This window comes from Acanthopagrus latus, chromosome 1 (genome assembly GCF_904848185.1).
Source record: "Acanthopagrus latus isolate v.2019 chromosome 1, fAcaLat1.1, whole genome shotgun sequence".
Classification (NCBI taxonomy): Eukaryota; Metazoa; Chordata; class Actinopteri; order Spariformes; family Sparidae; genus Acanthopagrus; species Acanthopagrus latus.
The window spans coordinates 15268678-15293163 of NC_051039.1; the positions used below are offsets into that span (position 1 = coordinate 15268678).

At 39.8% G+C, this 24486-nt stretch overlaps 1 protein-coding gene across 2 annotated transcripts in view; it reads right to left on the reverse strand.

The window, feature by feature from the left end:
* Positions 1 to 24423, reverse strand: part of tbc1d1 (TBC1 (tre-2/USP6, BUB2, cdc16) domain family, member 1) — a 51196-nt gene extending 26773 nt beyond the window's left edge. The window contains exons 1-9 of one of the 2 annotated variants that reach the window (XM_037114227.1): positions 24271 to 24423; positions 22740 to 23398; positions 4057 to 4641; positions 2589 to 2678; positions 2393 to 2497; positions 1474 to 1606; positions 1045 to 1136; positions 319 to 432; positions 46 to 171 (exon numbers count right to left, since the gene is read on the reverse strand). In XM_037114227.1, the coding sequence (XP_036970122.1) occupies positions 46 to 171; positions 319 to 432; positions 1045 to 1136; positions 1474 to 1606; positions 2393 to 2497; positions 2589 to 2678; positions 4057 to 4641; positions 22740 to 23357 (1863 nt within the window). In that variant the 5' untranslated portion in view covers positions 23358 to 23398; positions 24271 to 24423. Of the gene's footprint in view, positions 1 to 45; positions 172 to 318; positions 433 to 1044; positions 1137 to 1473; positions 1607 to 2392; positions 2498 to 2588; positions 2679 to 4056; positions 4642 to 17983; positions 18197 to 22739; positions 23399 to 24270 lie in introns of those variants that run through there. The other variant, XM_037114303.1, reaches the window with a different exon arrangement.
* Positions 24424 to 24486: the final 63 nt, after the last annotated feature.

The following is a 24486-nucleotide window of genomic DNA, read 5'->3' on the forward strand; positions in this document are numbered from 1 at the left end:
ATATGCACAAGTACATTCAAACCAAGAAATAAGAAGCACTGCTACCTTCCAGATTCCCTCCAGAGACTCAGTAAGAGAGCGCTTGGCCCGACTCTTGAATTGCTCAAGCCGCTGCCGACTGCTACTCTGCTGCTGCGCCTCCACCGGGGCTGGAGCTGCCTCCTCATACACCTACAGAAAGCGAAGACAGCAATGAGAGCTAGACAAGACACGTGTGTCTATGTACGTGAAATGGATCAAATATCTATACCTGTGGGATGTAGGAGATAAAGCTGGTACAGTCCTGTATGTGTCTGCACTGAGATATGCAAAAGTTACCTGTTTATCTCCAGATAGTGTGTGTTGATGGTTCCTCTGTTTCTCTTCATACAGATTCCTCAAAGACACCATCACCAACTCGTTCTCTTCCTGATCGCTCTTAGGACGAGCCCTCTGAAACACACACACACAAGCCCAATGTACTTTTTATAACTCTGGCCCTGATGTCTGGACAACATATTCTAGACGTTGACATAAAAACAGTGTCTAACTCTAAAGGCTTACGACTGGAAAATAGGATTAAAAAAAAAAAAAAAAAGCTTAAACATGCTCTTTGTTAAAATTGAACTAAAATTAAACTCCTTGTTTTTCCAGCATTAATTTGATTACATAAAATACAGTGATCTGCTGATGAGACACATTCAGTATTGTTGCAGTTTGGCAACACCACCAGCAGATGTCAACTGAGTCAAAGAGAAATATTTGAGGACATTCACCTCTCAAGACTCATCATTAATTGTACAATAATCTGTATATCTGTATTAACAATGACCAATAGGTACATTTAAATTATCCACTGGCAGAATTAAAAAAAAAAAAAAACACGGGGAAAAGAAAGTCGAGAAAAAGAATTAGAGCACAAGGAAAGACAGAGATGAGGTGGGAGAAATATTTAAATCCGGTAGAAAGACACAACGGTGCATCACTCAAAGTAAATCCCTACATGAAAAATTTGGAATTGGGCCTAATGAACTGATATGAATTTGTCAACTTGAGACCACATACCATAGTGTTTTCAAAGACTGAAGCTTGCTCCTGATTGTCCAGAGTGGCCAAGTGTTTCTGAAGCTCCAGCTTGGTTTTCGATGGATGCAGACCTGAAATAGAATACATATAGTAGGTCTGGGTTGAGGCTATGTAGGGTACTGAGGGCCAGTGTAGCTGCACCCTCATAAGGTATACTGCCTCTTCCTTATATCTTGGTCACACAATTCTGCAGCAGAATACTCCCTTATACATGTAGTATCTAAGTTGTCTACATAAATAGAAATTATATAAAGATTTGTGACCATTACATAAAGTCAGCTGTTCACCACTATACCAAAATATTAAAAGAAGTATCAACCTTTTAGAATGACTCTATCCAATTTTAATTTGAAAATGATACAAATTTTCCAACATGTACTGTAACAGAGTTCAGGGACAGTTCTCTACCTTCTATCCTCTCACACAGTCTGTGGAGTTGCTGCATGGGGCAGCTGTCACACTGCTGACTCTGGGTCTTTGCATTCTGCTGCAGGGCTGCCACAGAAAATGCCTGCTTCAAAGTCAGCATGATCTCGTCCACCTACAAGAGCAAAATACAGCTTTTCAACTGTTATTTTTCATTCAGTTGTTAAGGCATTCATCAGTTCACATTAGCCTCTTTTTAAAGAATATTCCACAACAGAGAACCACTATTAGAACAAATTTATCCAGTTTCCCATACTAGGTAGGAAATCTGGCTCTTTATATTCTGTTTTTCCCCTTGGGTTGTCCAGAATACTCTGACAGCAGTGAAACACTTGGAATTACTGATGAGGATCAGTGAGTATATTATTCCAAGAACCAAAGGGAAACATCTATATGGTATAAACTGATCACAATATCAGCTGACTGTTACACAGTGGGATACATCCATCTAATGACAGAGGCGTTTTCATCAAACTGACAGCCGGTTTGTCACACTATGACTCAGTGGAGCACAGATGCCCCGAGTAATGAGTACAAAGAGTCATTGCAGAATTTAATCTTGATTGATGACAAAGTGAAAAATATCAGCTTCACGCATTCTGGCGCTCAAATTTTAATACAAAGGAAACCTTCAAGGTGTTAAATTAAACTGAGAGGGCTGATCAAATATCAACACTGAATGGGAAGTGCTGATATGGAAATATGTGAAAGTATAATGAATGAATTGTACAAAATAAAAAGTGCTTTTTGGATATTTGCTTTGTTGGCTGTGCCTCTTGATGGAGGCAGAAAAACAACACAAATACAGCAAAAAATGTGTATTATTATGTTGTTATACAGCATGTCCCTTTCTTTTCTGGCCATGTTCGACTATGATCCTCCTTAATTTTCTGTCTCTCACCAGCGACTCGTCGGTGCACTGGAAGACATAGCAAACAAAGTGGCAGTTCCCTCCTTCCACTGTCTCCCTGCAAATGAAGCCAAAGTGATCCACATGACGAATACCCTGGAAAGAAAAGATAAGGTGGTTAAACCATTCAGAGGTCAGACACAAGCAATAAAAGAAGATTATGTGGAAGAAAGGGAGCACTTCACACCTGTGAGCAGAAGGAGATTTCTCTGAAACTCTTCTCTATGGCAACTTTCTTAGTGTCCGGACTGACCAGGAAGATCTGAGACCTGCCAACCTAAAACAAAGACAAACACAAAAAGTTGGACTCTGTAAGTGTCTCTGTGTGTGTTTCCATTGGCTTGCAGTGCACTGTGTGCTTCTGTGTGTGTCTGTGTTATGATTTGTGGTGTGTTTGTGACAGCAATAATGAACCCCAGGGACTTAACTAGTTTTAAGTCCCAATTCCCACCATGAAATTTCACAAATCTCAGCATTTTTATTACCTTTGTCTCACACTGAAAATATGTTCAATAGCACAATTTTTTGGCACTTTGACTGAACAATAAATCAAGAAAAATATGCCAAATGAATCAATAATGAAAATATTCACAAATTGTAGCCCTTCTTTTTAGTCCTTTTTGAATTATTTTCATATCCACATTTGTCAATTGAGGCAGTTTCATTTCATTTTAAAGAGTACCAATGAGTTTTTAGGACAGTTCTGCTTCAGGGGAGGGGATCCCCATTTATACCATCATCATTAGGAAATGAGTCACTATCTCTTCCAAACACTCAAAAAGGGAATCAGACATTCATAGTAAGCGAATGATCTCATGTCTGTTGAATCAAATGTCTTTTTCTGTGAGCACAGCATTTTCTTTCTGTGAACAATTTCTCATTCATTGGACATATCAAACCTAAATGATGTAATCAGACTCTCTCTAGACTCTAGACTCTCTGGGGTTTAGTCTATGCCTTCAAAACTGATGTGGTGATGTCACCAGCATGAGGTCATTCTGTCGGCAGCAGGATGTTTCATCAGTGTCAATAATGCGCCTTTATTTGCTGAGAGGGACAGCGACAGGCCTGACAGTGGTTCCTGTGCCAACGGTCACCATTTCCTGTCTAGAGGATCAACAGGAAAACTTCTCTTGGCAGGAGGTCAGCGAGGTCAAATAAAGGCGAACCAGGGGAGTGTGACCGAGCTCATTTTCAGTTGTAGTCAGCATTTTCTCTTGCTGAGTCATTAGGGGATTTTTGTTTTTCTTTTCTTCTTTCATGCTATCCCTCTCTGACCTTTATGAGCAACTGTGTATGAGGACTGCACTACAAAGTCTTTTTAACAAAGATGTGAGGAAGAAAAGCAGTGCCCTATTTCATAATAGTTGCATGAGAAAATTAACATCAATTCTATACCTTAAAGATCCTTTCAAAATCCTTCCAGGGAACCCCAGTATTTTGTCAAATCGATTATTGTCATATCATTAATGAGTATATACTTGTTTTTGCAAAATTTAATTTGGAATCAATAGATAAAGTGATAAGATCTAACATGATACAATGGATTTTTTGGGGAATAAATATAAGTATGCCTTGGGCACAAAGTGTTTGATACATGTAAATAAACCATACTCGCTATTGTTTGTCTCTGCGTGTTAATTTAAGAAAGTTACCGTAAACAGCATGGTCCTGTTCTCCTGCAGGCTGGTGGGCTGTACAGTCGAGTGGGGGTGAGCGTCCGTAGTGTTTGTGTGAGAGATCTCTGGTGAGAGTCCATTCTCATCCAGCGCCTGCAGACAGGGGAAGCTGGGGTCTCTTTTAAACAGGACCGGACGCTTCCCGGTGGTTGGGCTCCCTGTAGCACCATTACCAACAGCACCACTTGCAAGTCCATTTGATGGCAAGGTTAAAACCCTCCTCAACCCACCGATCAATGCCCCACTATTACCTCCTTTATCACCTGTCTCTGACCCATGCAACTGGCTGAACTTCTCGATACACTCATCAATCAGGGCGGGAGGTGCTTTCTTGTGAGCGACACTCACACGGCCACAAAACAGCACCTCAAACTTCTTGGAAAAGGTTGTTGGAGACACAACACAAGGTGCCGCGGTGGTTGTCGTTGTGGAGAGAGAAGACACACATGTGTCGGAGTATTCGCTGCCTCCACTGGAAGTTTTGCTTGAGAGGATAGTGATGTCATCGCTGCGGGCCGAGCTCTTGCCAGCCTGCCTCAACGTACTGATGATCTCAGGAACCTGGGGGGAGAGCAAGGGGGAGTTGAGAACTTGTAACTACTGAATTAAAAGATCAAGATCAAGTAGCCTACGTAAAGTTATACTACTGAGTATGATCACATCTAGTAGCAGCATAATCAAAATATGCTTCTGATTTAGGCTTTCAGCTTAAAATTTTGCAAGACCATGTGCATGTATCTGAAGCTCTACATTAAAAATCTGTTAAATACTAAAAGCTTCAACAATGTGTCCAAAAACATCATCAATGTTCACAACTTCTATTAAGATGATATTGTGGAGCAAATATGGTACCAGTGCACAGATTGGGACCCAATAAACTTAAACACTTCTTTTTTAAAGTTCAGGTATTTGCTATAAAACAAATGTAAGGCAGTATGCGTTCCATGCTGTGCTTAAAAGTATTTCTCTTGCACTACCATCACATCCATTTCCACAATAAAAGAAAAATAAATAACAACACATTTTCTGAATATGGTATTGGACTGTATGTCCATACTACCTCAGCACTGTTGCTGATCCACAAACAGGTGGCTTTAGTATCAACACTGAACTAAACACAAATGTTCCATTTATCAACGTAGATGCCACACCTCTCTATGAGCCAACCTGCCATTTGGTGTAATGTGTGTTATGGTTCGCTGGAATAGAGCGGCCCTTGTGATATCTTCCTGCGTTGAAAAGAAGCCGAACTGGGACCTTTCCGACTCAAAGCAGGCTTTGTACTCACTTTCCCTTTATTTGAGTCCTTCCTTTCCCTTTTCCCTCATTCACAGCCCATAAACTTTGGTTACCTATTTTTTCTCTGTAATGTCTACTTTCTTTTCCTATAAAAGTATTTCAAGCTGAAGGTTTACCAGCATCCCCATCTTGACATGTTTGTATTGTGTGTATTTGGGCTTTCTGCATGCAAGCAACGTGTTTGCAAGTGAAAAAGACAGACAGACCATTACAAAAATCTAACCATTCCTCTGAAGATACATGAACCTTGACAATTTCCATCATCAACACCTATTTACTCATCCCTCAGCTTGATAAGAATACTTGTATACACACTATGCACAAGCAGGGGGGTACACATGTGCACACACCCACACACATATTGAAAGAGAGCAAAAATACAATACAAACCAGCTGACATGTGCTTTCACAGAGAGATCATAAACACATCATCACTGAAACTGGAAAATCAAATTATGTATATTTTCATTAAAAAAGAGGGGGTCAGAGTTTGCTGCAGTCCAATATTCAGACTTCTTCTAAATTTGTCTGGTCTATATGATCTCTTGAAGAGAATATCTGTCTCTTTAGCATACAAATACTTTTCTGTTTTCACCAGGTAGCTAGCTTTGTCCATGTGCTGTTTGGTGCAGTGCAGGGAGCTTAGAGTGGGTTAATGTTGAAAACAGTTGCTTACAGCAGCCATAAAAAAGGCTATGACTGGTAAGAGTGACCTAAAACACTAAAGTTGTGGGTCATAGAGCCAAAACAATGAGCAGAAAGACTCTAAAACTCTGCTGAGGGGAAATGCTCTATAATTCTCTGTGGGTTAAACGAACAAAGGAAATATTATAAATAGCAATTGGCCCTTTTATTATATTAAATGATATTATATATATGATTATATATTCAGCACATCTTTCAAAAATATGGGGTCCTGCTTCCCATAGCAAATGCCATATGTTTAAAGATGCTTATATTTATATCATAACCTATTTAAAACCTCACAGAGTGAGATGAGGTCAAGATCCAGACGTCAGTGAGTGATCAGGGCGACGTGTCGTGGAGTTAACTGTTCATTAATCAGTTAGAGAAAGATGATGCAATGTCAGGGTAAAAATGAGATAACATTTACTTTATTCAAAGAAATGCTCAGTTGGTCTCTTTCATCTTAGCATGCATGAAAGGAATTAACAGTAGGAAACAAGCAGCACTGTGAAGTTAACTTTTATGTCATGTTTACTCAGAAGCTGAACGGGTCACTTAACATCAACTCCCCACTGATATCAACAACTGAAGTTACATAATGGCAAAGAGGACCACAGGACCACGCTCTGCCTCTCTGCATCTCTGGTTGAACTCCCATATGAATCCAGCAGTCAAAATGTAACAGTTCATTATAAAACACTCAACATGTTGAGCTGAAAAACTTTACTTTCTACTGGGAGACAGACTCACTGCCCTCTATAAACTCTAGTCAGGAAACTGCAATGAATAAAGAGATTATGTCTGATACTTTGGTATAACTTGGCTGTGAATGTAGTTTACATAATCTATGTAAACGCTGATTTTCCAGCTTCACAGATGGAAGTCCGTCTGCCGGGAAAAAAAAAAAAGAAAAAAGCAGCATCAACAGAGCAGAACAGCATAAAGTGCTCTGTAACTCTCATCTAACTTCCTGGATACCTTCGTTAAGATAAGGTAATTAATTATTCCCACACTGCAAGTATACACAATTTACTTGCTCGATTAAGAACATTCCCAGATGATCAATCAAAATCAAATGTAAATGTATTTTACAAGAAGAAGTTGATTTCTTCAATTCGTGAAGAAGATATATGGCTATTCTTTTTAACCTGTCTGCAGATGACCGTACATAGAAGGTTGAATGAGGACAGCCTTGAACAAGTGTACCGTAACTCAGGGCTCTTGCTGACACAGAAATCCATTCTGTAACTGCTCTTTCCATGACTAACACAGAGGGTTTCCACAACCATTAAAACAGTCTGACACATTGATGGTGCCAGTTTTAAGGACAGACAAGCAAAAAGCAGACAGAGGAAAAAATAAGATGAGGTTAGAGAAACAGGCTCTGGGTCAACAGCCCCAATGATAATGTATCTGTTTGGTTTTTGAGGTCACCCTTGGCTTGATTGTGGCTTAAATTCATGGCAGTAACTCAAATTATCTTAAGACAGCAGTCTTTAAGCCTATTTAAGTATATTAAGCCAAATGTACTCTCAAAAGAATATGTCTAAATAAATGGTTTCCTTTTGTTACTTGCTCACAGGCCTGAGGTAAAGGCACAAAAAAGTTATTACACAGGGATAACAGGCGCTAACCATTCAGATTGACCGCAATCATGGTTAACTCTTTATCTGAGTTTGTCTGAGAGGGATATGATAACAAAGTATAAACTTAACAGTTCAACACCACAAAGTTTGAACATGGTAGTGCTTAAATAATGATACTCTGGAAGGCAGGAAAGCGTTTCCAGACCTTCTTAAATGTCAAATTCAATTACTTTTCAAGGACTTTACAGGCCCTATTCTCTCAAATTCAAGGACCCAAAATTCTTAGGTGTATCTGCCAAGCTGTTTTTATTTACAGAACAAAAAAAACAAACAAAAAAAAAGCTTGGGCTTATACATAATTATTCAATTCCCAGTTAAGTTTGATTCAGTGTAACTTATTTTTACAACTAAGTGTACTGTTAAGGTGTAAAATATCTTTTCCTCTATCAAATATCTCAAATCACAAATGTTTGATAAACACATGAATCATTGCAAAAACTCAACGTTGGAATTTTTTTTACTCGCTTGTATTTGCATTGTAAAGAACTTTGATTAAATTATCCCCTAAGATTCAAATTTTAAAGGATTTGAAGGACCTGAGGTAACCCTGTAAGAGTAGCATAAAATGTAAAATCAAATATTTATCATATATCATGACCATTCAAAATAAAAGCATCAGCAACACAATGAAGAAACCTCCACTGGTGGAAGCTCATTGCACCACAAGTTCCTTTTGGTTTGTACATGTTGGTGTGGTCTGTCCCCACACACAACGACTTATATTGTGTTTTGAACAGTGATCTTTCTTCTGTACAACAGGGACACTCTGTACTTCTGAATTGTTATCTTCTGATAGTACTGGTAACTGTTAAGAGCATCAACACTGTAACTAAAGTACAAAAGACATTCAAGGCTGCTCGAGCTGATTGTCCCAGAGTGCAGGACAAGTGTTCATTTCTTCATAAAGCACAGAATCAAGCCCGACATTTTCTTACAGCTACTAGTTTAATGTATTTTCTCCTCAGTCAAACATGAAAAATATCATCGCAAATTCATCAGAATTTACCCAGCTACTATCTATGTCTACTTCCTCTTTGTAAATGCATAACAGTAACACTGAATAAACTAGGTTAAGTGTAAGTAGGAAGTTTGCCTACTTGCTGCCTTGTGATTGTGTGTACCACTGGTATATTGAGTTAGTAACACTAAACAACGTAATATTTTATAAATGCTTGGTAAAACAGTTTTGCTAATGCAGGAGATCATAAACTGATATAATCTGGGGAACAGTTTGCAGTTTGTTGGGGTTTTTAGCCTTACTTCCTCACTTTTTTTATTCAAAAATAAAAAAGCTCTGGACAAAAGATGTTATGCTAGATAGATATACAAGTTAGATTGTAACCTGCGGCTGCCAACATTTACATGCTTCTCCTATTGTTGGCCCAGTTTGCTACCCATGCTGGCCCTGCACCAGACCAAGGAACAAAAACGAGGAAGTAGAAGAGAGAAGCAGAAACAGAGGTTGAGTCACATTCGTGATGTCATTGAAGTGAGATGCCTGAGCAGCTACTAAATCTACAGTCTCACATAAACACTTCCAGCTAGGTCCTGCTGCGTCTTGCATCGGCACAAGGTGTGCTCACTCCTCTTCTTTTACCAAAACAATACCTGCCTTACAGCGGCACACTGGCTGCTCTGTTCTGTCTCAACTGTAAGCTGCTGTGGATAAGTGCGTCAGCTAACTGCCCGGAGTGTAATGAATCGGTTTGACCGCTGAATTTTCTCTTTTCAAAACAGCAGTACAGTAGTGGAAAGTGAATTAGTACATTCAATTTTGACCTATTTGTGATTCACTATTTTAATGCAGTAGGAAATTTTCTTTTATATTCGCCTACATTCACCTGACAGCTACTTAAGATTAAGATATTACACCAAAAACAAATAATCTTATACAATATAATGCATTCCTAATGATTTAAACTACTCAACAGCATATCAATCAGTAAAGATTATCGCATGCTAAATGCTGCTTACATGCTAATGCATTGCAATAATCTGAGGATTTAAGGGCTCTGCACACTGTGTTTCCAGTTGACTGATTGAGCCTCTACTCAGGTTGAAGTTGGTAAGAGTTGAAAGTGAGCATGCACCCACAATACTGGGATATCCTCTAAGGGGGATGAAGCTATGATTAGTGTTACTAAATAAATGTTTTCTGCTTTGATGAATAAAAATGTCTCCTGTGAAAAATGTCTGAGAGAATGACTGAAGTGCAAGTCATCCTTCCCTGACAGGTGCGCCTGGGGGCAGAGGGAGATGCAAGTTTGAAAAGGTGGAGGAGGAGTGTGTAGGACCTTTAATATATTCACCTCAAGATATCTTTCTGATAGGAGTTATTCTGGATAGTAATAACAATATTTTTTGTTTGTAACTTGTGCTTACTGCAGGACTTTAGCTTAGAAAAAGATTCTTTTTATAGTGTGTTATATTGCTACTATTCCTTCAGCGAAGAATGTGAATGCCTCTGTTAGAGAGTTACTCTGCAATAAATTCCCAGGTGAGATACCAAACAGCATTAACTTTATTAACTCTGTCTGCTACATATCACCTCTGCTAAGGAGGTAAATGCTTTTAGTCTTGGGGGTTTATCTGTGTTTTAGTTTGGAGGATTTCCTCAAAACATGTTTAGGGAACGATAGGATTAATTTTCTTTCTCAGTCACTTTGCAGGAAATGTAGCACATATCGTGCCTACAAAGTATGAAACTATTACAATTGCAAAGTTTAAGGATGGGTCAACCTCAAACATTTAATGCACTTGTTAATCGGTTAGCTATGTAACCTGGTGGGACGGCTGGCTGAAACACATGACCAACACTCTGCTTTATTTTGCTGTCTAGATGAAGTTATAAGCGCCAGAGTTACATAAAAGACAGATTCAACCTCTCGGAAATGGATAAACATTGGATCTAAGGACATTTCATATCAACAGACTGGACAAAAAATAAGAGAAAACTTCTGCTTGTCTTCTCCTCCTGGTGTGCTCAGTTTCAACATGAATATGAATCAGAGACATTTTACCTCTGGGTGTTTGAGCAGTTTACCAACACAAACAACCAATGAATATGCTGAATGACAGTACTGGCATGAGCTGTGACAGCATGTACCAACTCAAGTGTATAAAGTGTGCTTACAGATGTTTTTGTGTCGTTACATGTTCAAAAATCTACCAAGAACATTAATGAAAAATTGTTTAACAACATAGGATAAGAAGGAGTTTTTGCAGCTTTGCATAATGCAGTATCTGAGTACACTGTGCAGCTTTCATAAACCGTTCATGTTTTGAAGATAAGGGCCTCATTCCCAAAGGATGACATGGATGAAGATATAAACACAGCGTCTGGGCTTTTTTTCCTAGTTGGATATACTTTTCAATCGTGGTCAGACACATAGTATAAACATCCAGATCATATAGCCATACTGGGAAAATTGACCGATATTCTTAATAGAATCTGAATGAAGAAGATATTAACTAAATGAAAACCCACCAATGACAGATTTAGCACATGACCAGTTCCTCATGTTTCCATGGTGTTGCCCAGTCCTGCCTTAACCTGCTTACATGCAGCACAAATGCAAAATTTCTTTTTATTTACATAGGTATATCCTACCCCACTTTTAATTTCTCTATGCCAGCTTTCACCCACAGACTCAGACACAACCCTCTTGACAATCTCATCCTACTATCTCTTAAACCTGCCCTTTATTCACTCACTGTTCCTATTTCCTCTCCCAATATCCTCAGCATCCACACACACCATGTTTTTTGCCCTCTAGATTCATGTGTGTACTTGTTTTCAATCATCCTGCCATCAGAGTGCACTCCACTGTCCACTGACAACAGACACCTCTCTGTTTCGCTGCCCCCCCTACATCTACCCCTTCCTCTTACTTCTGCTTTCACTGCTTGATTCTCTGAAACACTTGAACCAACAGACACTTTAAGTCCGTTGCATGTGTCGCTGCTTTCACTCCTCTCTGTTGGATGGAGGGGGAGGATTTGTTTTCTTAAATACACTGCTCTAGTCTTTACTCATTTCAGCCTGCCATTCCCCAGTGTCACTCCCTCTGCTTTGTTTGGCTGATAAGGGCTCCTTAATTGCTCAGCTTGGTGACGTTATAGTCTCGGCTGTTTCATTCAGTCACACCCGTCCCAAATGCATTTTCAGTTGAAACCTGCCTGTATAAAATAATTCCACATAACATATAATATCACACAAATCACCACACAAAAATATCCAATTGTTAAAACTCTTAATCTTAATTTGAAAAGGATTAAACTGAAAAGAAAATGGAGCAGCAACAATCAGTAAAATTATAGTTGAGTCCATCAACAGAAAATGGATTGGCAACTACCTTGACAGTTTAACTGTTGCTAGTGCTAGCTACTAGACTGTCTGAATTTGCTGCTTTAAATTTGTTTGGGATTTGGACTGTTGGTAAGATAAAACAAGCAGTATGAAGGCACCAACTTGGTCTCTGAGAAATTGTGATGAGTATATTTTTCCATACAATGACAGACTAAATTATTAATCAAGAAACTAATAAGCAAGCATATCAATTAATGATTGATTATTAATGGTTATGAAAATAATTGCTGCTGCGGCCTTAAAAGTAATATATACTGTTTCTATCTGTTTCTGCACAGGAGATAAGCATTCTACTGTTTTCGGTTTTGTTTTCAGAAAAGATGGCCATTATTATCGGCTGGTATTGGCCTATCACAGATTAGAGCTTGAACAATACTTGACTTTTTGGGTGGATGCCAATACTGATATTGATAGTGGCTGATATTCATACTTTTCTGCAGTGAGTCCTGTAATACAGTTAATCAAACCCTTGTGAAAAAGATATGGAACAGAGGCAGCATATTTTACAGTTTAACAATGTAATTGTCTTTATTGTCAGCGCACTGAAACAATCAACTTAATAATAACAAACTAGGCATGACACATTTCTTCCTATGTCATCCTCATTGGTCATCACCATTCATGGATGTATTTATTCATTTTGGCCCTTTATGGCTTTATTGAAAGCACAGTTCAGAGAGTTGACAGGAAATGGCATGAGAGAGAGGGGGCACAACAGGCAGCAAAGGGCCACAGGTCGGACTGAAATCCTGGGCTGCTGCAGCGAGGACAGGGCCTCTGTACATGGGACGCGTGCTCTATCAACTGAGCTAACCAGCACCCATTCACAGATTTTTTAGCACAAGTTCCTTCCTTTTTTAGACTATTTGTCCAAGGCTGAAACATCTGATTTGGAGTGGTGGATTAGAAGGATTGGAGGGGAGCAGAGAGGGTTTACAGCCTTTGCCGTGGACATACAGCAGCACACAGTATCTTGTTCAGTGAAACACTTACATGTGGCTGATCTCAGACAGGAAGGCACTTGGACATAGCCTCAGGCTGTGACCCACAGACTTGGCCTCTCACAGAAGAACAACATTGAAAAAGCATGGTGTCTCTCACCGAGCAAGAATTAATAGAACTACTGTAGTACTGACCTCAAAAAGGGGGAAGTTACACAAGTACCAGCAGGAAAAGAGAAGCTTCAATTCAGAGCAGTAAACAAAATAAACGTTTCTTTGTTTGTCAAGGAGAGCAAAGAGGCCAAAGGTGAGGATACCATATGAAGGGCAAAGTCTCTGACCTGAACCCTGAGGGACAAAACTCCTAGTGAAATTAAAACCAAACACACAAATGTATGCTTTACATTTGTCTACATGACTGCAGTATTCTCTATGCTTTGGCTACATCTGGATCCTTCTCATCTATCTACTGTATAAAGCCGAGGGGCTCCAGTGTAGCGAATTACACACATATTACACATCTATTAAACAGCGGTAGGCTGACATAACATCAGTGTTAACACGGATGAAAGATAAAATTAGAGTGGCAACATTTAGTCAATAAGTTGAGTAGTTATCCACTTTGAAAAAAAAATCACCAACTGTTTTGATAATCCATTAATCGGTTTGAGTAATTTGTAAGAAAACTATTGAGGATTTATATTGGGGAAACCTGACCTTTTTTCACTATTTTCTGTAATTTCCCAGACTTAACAACTCAAGAAAGTAACGAACATATTCATCAACAATGAAAACAATGTACACATGAAAAAACCCAAGATAAAAAACATCAATGCTTCTCCAATGATCTATCAAAGTGTAAAGAAATCTTAAATTTATGAACCTGATGTTAAAAGAAACTTATTATCTACTTTTAACTGAATGTAATGGAGAGTAAACGAGTAAAACATTTACCAAAACTGTTCCTTATGAAAAATAATTTTCACACACCACTTTAATCAAAAATACTTGATAAGAAACACTCTTTTTGAAAGTGGGCATACTAGCCTACAGGGATATTAATGTTATACTATGATCCAGACTATTGCACTTTTATAAGCGTAAGCCTTCTCGGAGGTACAAGTGCGAAGTTACAGAGGAATGTCCCTGAAAACCCAGTGACACTCCGGCCAGCCTACAACAACAACGATGATGATGAACTAGCAAAAAGTTCCACTTCTGCACTTCCCACGATCATGTGCCTGGATCTCGTGACTAATGGAGCACAGCCAGGCCTCATACACGCTCAAAGTCCAATCCATAAAACAAAATGAGAAGCATCACTGACAGAAAGTGGAGCCCAAAGGAGAGAAAAGGGAACATTTTTCAAGGGTGGGGGACAGTTGTAGAGCAAGAAGTGGGACTGGTCAACCACAAGGGTGTCCAACGATCTGACATCACTCAATTAAGCCTAAGGACCCACTTCACAGCACAAAGACAAGTGAGGCAGAGATGATAAACCCATTCAAATGTGATAACAGGGACACAATGTAGGGGCTTGTTGTCTATGTGCTGTGCTGAGTCAGAATGAACTCTTGGCTGAGGATAATGTGGGCCAGTGAGGTTCACAGATAACCCCAATGTTGTCACCTCAGATTGAAAGAGTGTGGAGGTTAAGTGTTAGGTGCAGCTCTACGACTGACAGGATGACAGATGAAGCAATTGAATGAACAAGGTGAAAGACACCCTACTAGACAAATAGACAAAAAGCACCGGGTCAGTTATATAGAGACGGGAAGGTGCCTCCAGTTTACAGGCTTGTTTTTACTACAGAGTGTGTCACATGAAGAGGGAGGGGAAAGCATGTGAGACTAAGGCACTGCAAGAGGAGGGTATGGCTGGAAAGGAAAAATTCAGATTCCAAGCACTAGTCTCGCTTGAACAATCGCTTTTAAGAATATGTTTTTTGTCTAAATCAAAATGCTGCCTACAAAGGTACTTTCCAAGTTAAGATAGTGGCAGTTGTTTCATCTGAGGAAGTCTTATGTCAGCTCTGTAAACAAGTAAATCTGAAGATGGTGGAACATTTCTGTCAAACAACATCTTTTATTCAAAAAGCAATTATCAGTCTTTGTGACATGTGACTTGAGTCATTAGGTTTAAGTCTCAAGGAAGTCACCAGTCATTTTTTCTTGGGGAAGTCCAGACAAGTCACAAGTTGTGTTAAGTCAGGTCGAGTCGAGTCCTTACGCCTTGATTCCAGCGTGCACGTCTCTGTGACCGTGTGTGTGCAACGCTGTTTTGTTCCGTCCTCCACGATTTTTCAAATCTCACCGGGACTAATTGTGGTTGGTGAAACCAAGAGCACTGTCTAGCCAGGACCAACTCCTGCGGCCATGTCGTGGCTGGAACGCAGTGCAGGATTGCCCTGTGGAGTCGGTGGGTTAATTAGACAAGTCATCCTCCAAGGTACTGCAGTATCAGGTCTTTCTGAAGAGAAAGGCAAGTTATTAATACCTGTCATTAATTATATAGATGTCCAATATATCTAACCTGTACGTCTTTTATTTACTTTGTATCATTGTGTTATTTTTATTGATATTGGGTAAAACAAATCTTATTGCCAAGTCTCAGACAAGTCATCGAGTCACCACGTCTCATGTTAGGTCAAGCCATGAATCTTTAACTTTTGAGTCCAAGTAGGGTGTCACACTCAAGTCATTTTTTTTCAAGTCAAGTTGCAAATTACATAAACACTAACTCGAAGGAACATGAGTTCAAGTCACACTGACCACAGCTCTGCTGAAAAGCATGTTGAAGACTACCAACACTTGTCACAAGCTATATCATAATCATTTAGTCAGACAACCACAAACAAACTGAAAAAATGCTGAAAAAAGTGTTTAACTATTGTGATGTGAGCTAAACACATGAGATGTGAGTATTCTGTCCCCGCTGACTTGGAAATTTGAAATGTGCTGCCATAATCTGCATCTCAAGTGATGATACTAAGTGTCAGTTTAGGACAAGGCTTAACGGTGACATGTGTGTGAAAACTAACGATAAGAGAGAAACTGCTGAGGTGACAGCTCAAGACAGACTATGTGACTAATACAGGCGTACAAAACGACTTGACTCCTATTCCAAGTGTGAAATCCTGGCATAAACACAATGGCTCTGGAGGTGATATCGCCATGACTCACACACACGCTCGCTCACTCATCACTCACTCACTCACTCACTCACATTAACCTACATTTGGCTTACAACAGCTAAGCAGACTGGATTTTCATGTACTCAGACTTATTAAAGTCTGACAGTCAACAAGATACTCTTTAACAGAACCGGCAGATTTAACACTATCCAGTCAAGGAAATCAAACATATCAAATGACAGGAATGATTAGGTGCTGTATCAGAAACCAAGCTGAGCAACACTGTGAGGTAGGAGGATGTCTAGTTTTCTGTGATAGAAATGAGACTGTGCTAAATGTTTCTCATTCTCAATTATAGAGCTGCAACAATTAGCTGATGAATTGCCAAGTGGATTAGTGGTTGGAAAAAAAAACAAATCACCAACAATCAGTTAGTACAAATGTCAGACATTTGCTGGTTCGAGAATCTTAAATGTGAGAATTTGTGTTTTTTTTTTTCTTTGTCACTTCAGAAAGTCAATGAAGAGTCTATGGTTTTAAAGTGTTTTAAGATAACTGTGGGCTCTAGGAAATTGTGATGAGCATGTTTTATTCTAAATGATTAACTGTGAAAACAATCAACAGTTTAACCAGTGATTTATTTGCCAGATTAAAAATCAATGACTGATTTCCTGTTGATAAACTAATCAGTTACTACTTAAATTACTTTATCTCTAATAGACTTTACTCCATCAAAGAAAAACACATACCGACAAGGCCCAACAGTTCTTCCCCTTAATTCAATCAAGTCTAATCCAGTCTCAAACTTGATAGCCAAACTCTGAGCACCTATAGCTGCTTTACCATACTTCACCGGATCCACCTAAATACACCTGACACTAAGTCGTTTTTGTGTAAACCTGCTGACACACCAACCAACCATAAAAACAAACAAACAAAGGTGAATACACAACCTTCTTGGCAGAGTTAATAACAGTGAAGATTAGGGATAAATCGATATGGCTTTTTCAGGACCAATACCAAGTAAAATTGTGGCAGTACAAATGAAACTCTAAATTTCAATATTGCTCCAACCTCCACCACAAACACACATATACACACACATACAAATATGTTTTGAAGACAATAAACAAGCAGATAATCAATAATAAAAAAACGTATTTACACTAAGTAGTACCTGTATCCAATTATCTGTCAAATTAAAATCCATACATTTCAACATCTTTTAAGCATTAAAGCAAATTTTGTCTGGCTGCCTACACTACTCGATGGCTTCAAATCATACTCCTGTCAACTGTGGCAACCTCAGAGTGCCTCAGTATTTACAACCAGCAGCCATTCAGAGATGACATTTTCCACCCATGCTGTCTTGACCAGTTATGGTCACGTTATGGTACTTGACCAAACTACTGCAGTAGCCAGACACGACATCCAGCTCACAGGAGGAAGAAGGGCAGCAGTCTGTGTTAGAGTTCACTTGATATTAACCTTAGGCTGACAAACAAACAAGCACATTTGACATAAGGTGCGTCAGGTAGCTAGTTAAAGAACTGGGTGGTGTCATCATTCATTGTGAAAACACAATTCTGCGACAATAAAGAGTGAACAACGCGTTACTATACATGTAACGACAATCCAGCTGGAGCCGTGTAGCTACCGTTACGACTAACGACAGCTAACTTGTTGAACTTGGCTAACAACAGGTTGCGCTAATTTGGCTAACATTAACGCTCGCTAACCACATCGGTTGACGTTAGCTTGGCGTCCACTTAGCATGGCACGCAAACTACACAAAACCCCGCCGACACAGCTTCGAAACTCCACTTACATCTTTCTGTTCTTGTTTGATGTTGAACAGGTTGAGTCGCTGGAGTCGCGCTTTCATCCCATCCGCCATAAACTTTCCAAAAACAAGACCTGAGCGGCTGCTTGTCCGATACTCGTTTCTTCTGACAGTGTGGGACACTTGAATATCATTTCATTGGAAAGTTCATTTTGCTCCCTGAAACCGAGGATCCTGCGGTTAAGTGCCAAGATAGCCACCACAAAACAACACACAACAATTTCAAAGTAAGATGATTCCAACGTTTTCATATGGATATCCTTCACACACGTAAATGTTATGCTTTTGTTTTGTAGGCTAACGGAACTACTTCCGACTTCATTCCGGCTAACTGTGGCTAGCTCGACGCAGCTAAATCCGTCAGTGTGAGAGGAGAATGGGGGAAACAGTTCCTGTCCCGGGTCAGTCAAACTTTAGGCGGTAGACCTTTTGGGTGGTAACATGATTCAGATTGTGTCTATCTCAGTAGAGAGGATCTCAACATAAACAGTACTTCCTGTTGCCGAATGAGTAGGCTCAATCAAGTAGGAATGAATGCCTCTGGGATGCACTGGGAAGGAATAGTTAATGGACCAGGAGCTTTGTTTTGTCTTAAACTCCAAAACAAAAAAAGTGCATGAATGGTGAGAGTTTCTACTGAATATTATATTATATTATATTATATTATATTATATTATATTATATTATATTATATTATGTTATATTATACTATTGCACTGACTGACTCATTCCATGTCTTCAAATGAAATATTAGGAAAACGGGAACTAGGCCAAGTGTTATAAAAGTACCCAGAAGTACCAAAAACCTCAGTTAAACTAAAGATATTGTATTACTTAGGTGAAGATTAACTGAAAGTGAAGTATCAGTTATCTTCTGGCAATAAAAAAGCAAAAGTAATATATAAATATATATAAATAAATAAAGTGCAATATGTGCCTCCAACATGCAGTGGAGTAAAAGTATGAAGAAAAAGAGAAGAAATACTCAAGTTAAGTACAAGTACCTCAAGATTACATTGTGGATTTAATATATTTAGTTACATTCCGTCTTTGACCAGGCCAGACACCTGTCTTTTTTTTTTCTTTTTCTTTTTTTTTACCATATCTTAATAGGCACCACCAGTATCTATTGAAGTGTGATTAAGGTTATTTATCTCTATTTCTTTAAGGACAGGACTACTGAATGAATAGTCAGTCCCACATGCTGATAAAACAGTTGTAGGACTCAGTCAATGGCCACAATTAAAAATGTGTAGCATTTCAGAAGAAGTAAAAATTGTGATATATAACAGTCAGTAGTAAAGAATGGAGTATCACAGTCTTTATATTCACATATTTAATGAGGATGGACTGGTGGCCCGTTGAAAGATTAGTTAAATTAAATTAAATTAAATTACTTAATTGTCAAATTACTCAGAACTCTCAGTCTTAATTGATTTCTCACACATATGGAAATATCTAACACTGTGGTGATTAGGGTGTAATTGAAAGTTTTCTTGTTATTCAAATTATAAATTTTGCAAATATCTTGTGAGATATCCAAATGAGGATAGTTCTGATATGAGTCATTATTCACCACAAACAGTCAAATAAAACTTGATTCAAACTAGCAATTAATCTGACGTCATCTTGTAAACACTGACTCATGAGAAAAAAGAGGTTTTGCATTGTTTGTGAACAATTCCTTTTGACTGCCAGATGATTGTTAGTTAAGTATTGTACTGTGAGTGCAACTGAATGAACCAGATACTTTTAAATGTCTACTGAATAACAACAAAATAGGTAAAAGTGAAAAAGTAATACTAAAATATCTCATCTTTAGTCAATACTGACTGTTCGCTCACAGAATAGTGATAAAGAAGTTATAATAAAACTGCATAGTTAATCAAATCATCAAAAAGGGAATAATTAAATATTTAAGCATTAGTTGGCTTGTAAAAGACATACTGGCAGCAACTGACAACCACTGCAACAAACACAAATTAATGTACAGTGAGTTCACAGTGCACTTCTGTGGTGACACCCAGTGGTTACTTATTTGTTACTCCAGAAGCAGCAGGGAAACCACAGACCCTGTGACAGTTTCTGTCCCCTGACGCAGAACAGGAAGTTTCTCTCTGGGCAGGGCTTTAATTACTCACTAATGATACATTTTCCCGTTATGATTAAACATTTTTTTGTACTTTTTTCTTTTTACCACAAACATTTTTATTTTGTTTTTTTTTTTGCAGACTTCACAAATCACAGTACCGCTTCAGTTTTTGTCTACGGTCTTGGCCTGGACTCCCTTGTTCAAGAGATTCTGAATCTCAATGGGAATATTCCTGGTAAAATAAAGGTTTGCTAAAAATAAATTAAGTATAACTTTCACCCCCACTTTTAAACTGAGGGTTTGTAACACACTATAATGCAGTTATAAGCAAAGGCATTTTTATGTTTTTATTAGTCTACAGTATTTGTTGTCAGTTATAGCTTATGCAAATTGATCACAGCTGTATTTGTCCTTCATTATCTGTTTAACACCAGCCACCTCTGCCCCATTTTTGATGAAATTGTGATCTGAGTGAGGCTACTGCTAACCGTCCCATCACCTCCCCCACTTGAAAGTAACAGTGATCGCATTTTGCGGAGTGTGACGTTGTGTGTGTGTGTGTGGTTCACTGTTTCCTGTCAAAAATGTTTACAGATTTTGCGGTGTGTGTGTGTGTGTGTGTGAGTGAGTGTTTTTAGTTCTGAAGTGCCAGTCCTGTATTCGAACCACATTCTAGTTTACTGTCCTTCATGAGTCTTTATTATATTAAATAAGAACTCCCAACATTGAATAAGTACATAACAAGTGTAGCAAAAAGCTTGTGCATGTAATCATTGAGAATGTAAGTGTGTGTGTGTATGTGTGTCAACGGCCAGTGTGACAGCGCTAGAGCGACAGGTGGTCGGCCTCACGTCATCGTCACATTCTTTAAAGGCCTGAACAGACAGAGAGAAAGAGCACACGCACACACACACACACACACACACACACACACACACACACACACACACACACATTTGCCATCTTCACAACAAGCACATCACAACAGGCGCTGGGCCACAGGAAGTGGTTGCCATAGTGACATAGCTCTACATCCTGCTTGGTTAATGTAAAGCGAGCTCACGCAGAGCAAATACTTTCACAGTTCCCACCAACAAATAAACAGCCTTGTGTGTACATGCACAAGTTGAAACCCCATGCAGTACACGCAGTGATATGTACTCTATGTACACACACTATATTTACAGTACATGCTGGCCGACGCAGGTGTTTATTATGTGAGCCCATATGTGAAGAGCAAGAAAAACGACCCTCGATCAGGTTCAAGCTGACATTTCGTCTTCTGACTTGGATCCATTCCGTTTCCCGTTTGGTGTCCTGCTTTGTCTCCATCTCTCTAATTTAATCTAACTGTTTGAAGCCTCTGGTATGTCGGGCATGGCGTGCAATGAAGATGATATCAAATGTCTCTGGCCTGGCTCGGCCACCAGCTGCAGCTCGCGTGCACGGAGGCTGCTGGCGAAGCACGCCATGTGGAGGAGAGTTGAGAGGTTTGGAGGTCAGGAGCGTGTTGGTCAGCAGAGTGAGTGGAGTTTTACGTGTGTTAGCGGTCATGTTGTTAAAGGGAATACAGTATACAAGGACGTCTGTAACGCCAATCTCTTGGTGGGATGTCATAACAAATACTGATGAGGAGATCGCTGTCGTGCTGACCTATGTTTCTCCTGTTTAACCTCTGCTTGAGAGGAGCAGCTTTTAAAAAACAGGTTCTTTGATATATTCTTGATTTATACCCTTAGATAACCACCAGGTTAATCACTTACGTCAAGTCTGGACTTTGCTTAGGGATAAGCAAGTCAAAGTAAGGTTTTATAAATAAAGGTGGTTTTCTGGTGACTGTTTGGAGCTCTATAAGTCGTCTATTGTTTTGAAGTGACCCAGGGCCTCATTTATCAAACAGACTTATCAGTTTTGATCTTAAGTATGACTTCAGTAGATAACCATGTACTGTGTATATAGCAATTTATGAAACCTTACTCTGACGTAGAAATGATCTCATCTCTAAGTAAAGACAAGATTTGACGTAAGTGATATTCCTGCTGGTTACGCACGGGTATTGCAGTTTGGGATGGATTATATGTCCAAGCCTGCGGTGAGCTTTGCATGAGCGCCACGAACAGCGTTCTGTGGCGACATGCTTTGCATGTTAACCCACAATTTAATCTACAATCTAGAAAACATGCCTCCTGGCTGTAATCTCCTCTGCCATTGCTGTGATTGCATCCTCCAAACATTTTCTCTTTCTGACTAAACCCTCATTTGTGCTGCAGTACATGAGGGGAAATCACAAGGCAGGTCTCTTCTCTTCTGATTCATATTCAATATTATCTCACTCATATCTTGGACTGATGAGGGCAGGAGCAGAAATTTTTCATAATGTGCACTTTATTTAAAAGACCTTATCTCTACAGCTCTTGTCTGTTGAGCTCCAATTTAGCTGATTCGGGAAAATGCCAATTAGTGTTTCCCAAAACTCAATGTGAAGTCCAATGTCTTGTTTACTGTCATAGAGGAGTGAGAAACAAGATAATATTCACATTTAAGAAGCACAGAAACTCACTCAAATCCCTGAATTGATTATCATAATAGCAGGTAAATAATTCAATAGTTGACAACTAACTGATACATCAACTAACTACACACACATACCTTGGTGCTGTCCTGGCACTGGAAGACATAGCAGGCGCAGCTTGGTGCGTCTCTGACCAGGCAGCCGAAGCTGCTGGGTTCCTGGCTGTTGTGAATCAGCTTAATCACCTGGTGAGGACGACATTCAAACAGCAGTGTGTGTGTCAGAGGGTCCCAGACAACTCCTTGTCCCAGAACCGACACACATCGTACCCATGACGCTGACACGCACAGAAAAACAGTCTGATTATGGGTAGAAGGGTCCAACTGTCTGCCTCCACAAGCTCCAGAACACAACCCAGCACCCAGTTTCTCCTCAGTAGGCTGAGCCCTGCTGATCTCAGCCACCACCCAGGGCAGCATGGCCATGGTGGTGAGGTGGTGGACCGGCAGGGAACCGATCAGCGTCAGTTTGTATCGCACCTCCTCCTCCTTCTCGTCCTCTCCTTCTTCCTCGACCTTTCCCCCCCATGCTGCAACCCTCTTTCTAGCAGGAGGGAGTTTCTTAGGGGAGGTGAGATGTGAAAGTGAGGGGCACGAGCGGTGGTTCGAGGTTAAATTAGGACAGGGTTTGTCAGAGCGTCGCGGCCTGGGGGGCTCATCTCTTCTGGGCTTCACTTCAAAGTAGAGTCCCTCCATGGCTGGTGTGGCCGGAGGCAGCTGTGTGCCTCTGCTTTTACCTGCAAAACATCAGGTACAGTATATTTCTGATTTCTCATCCATCAGTGCCAGAAAGGGGGGCCACAGGAATGTTCAAGCTGCATTTATCTTTTGAAGATATCAATAAAACAGGAATAAGCAAACTTTCATCTTAAGGATTCAGTGTTCCATGTGTGCGTCACTTTGTCATCTGACACAGACAGTGCAGTGTAGCTGTCACAGGGTCATTTAGAGGATACTACAGAATGACCACCTGGTGTTGTTTACCCAGCCAGAAGCACATGGCTTGACCACTGACCTCGACTTTTACAGCCTCAAGGACACACAAACACATGACATTTAAAGTATGGAGATCATATTTAGTCCAGCTAACCTCACCTCGCCTCCATGCTGTAATCACCGGACCTTAACACATTATAATCACAACGATGACTAATACTGAGGTGTGGCGTTACAGTTTGTGTCTGAAATCAGCGGGGACAGAGTACGACACAGTCGAAACGTTACAGCGGTACACGTTTGCAGTATGACGATAAACAGATCACACCAGCTATGGATCCAAAATGAATCGATAAACGGCTGCTGACATACCTCAGTTTTTGACCTTGCTGTATAAATAAATCCACAACTTAAACCGGCCGGTACAAGTGCAGCCTACAATATAGGTCGGTCCACTGTACCAGAACAGCAGCGGAAGTTAGATTGAGATTTCTGTTTTCTGAGAAACACACAGCCTCGCATTTTTTTTATTTTATATATACAGGTTATTGCAATTTTACGCACGGATCAAGTCATTTTTACGCACGAGATTGCGTAGACACCAAACTGCACCAGATATTGTAATCAACTCAAAATGATCCCTCTGCTCCTCATCCAGCCAGAGTCTCCTTACCTGCTCACTGTGGTCCTGTCCGATGTGTGCAGCGCTCAAGTGTAATCGAGGGAGGTGGTAGTGTTTATCAGAGCAAAGGAACACGTACACTCAGACATAGAGAGAGAGAGAGAGAGAGAGAGAGAGAGAGAGAGAGAGAGATTCACACAGCCTGAGCTGTCTTTAGTTAGAGTTAAATATAGAAGACAGGGCAGACCATACCTCCCTCCTCTCTAG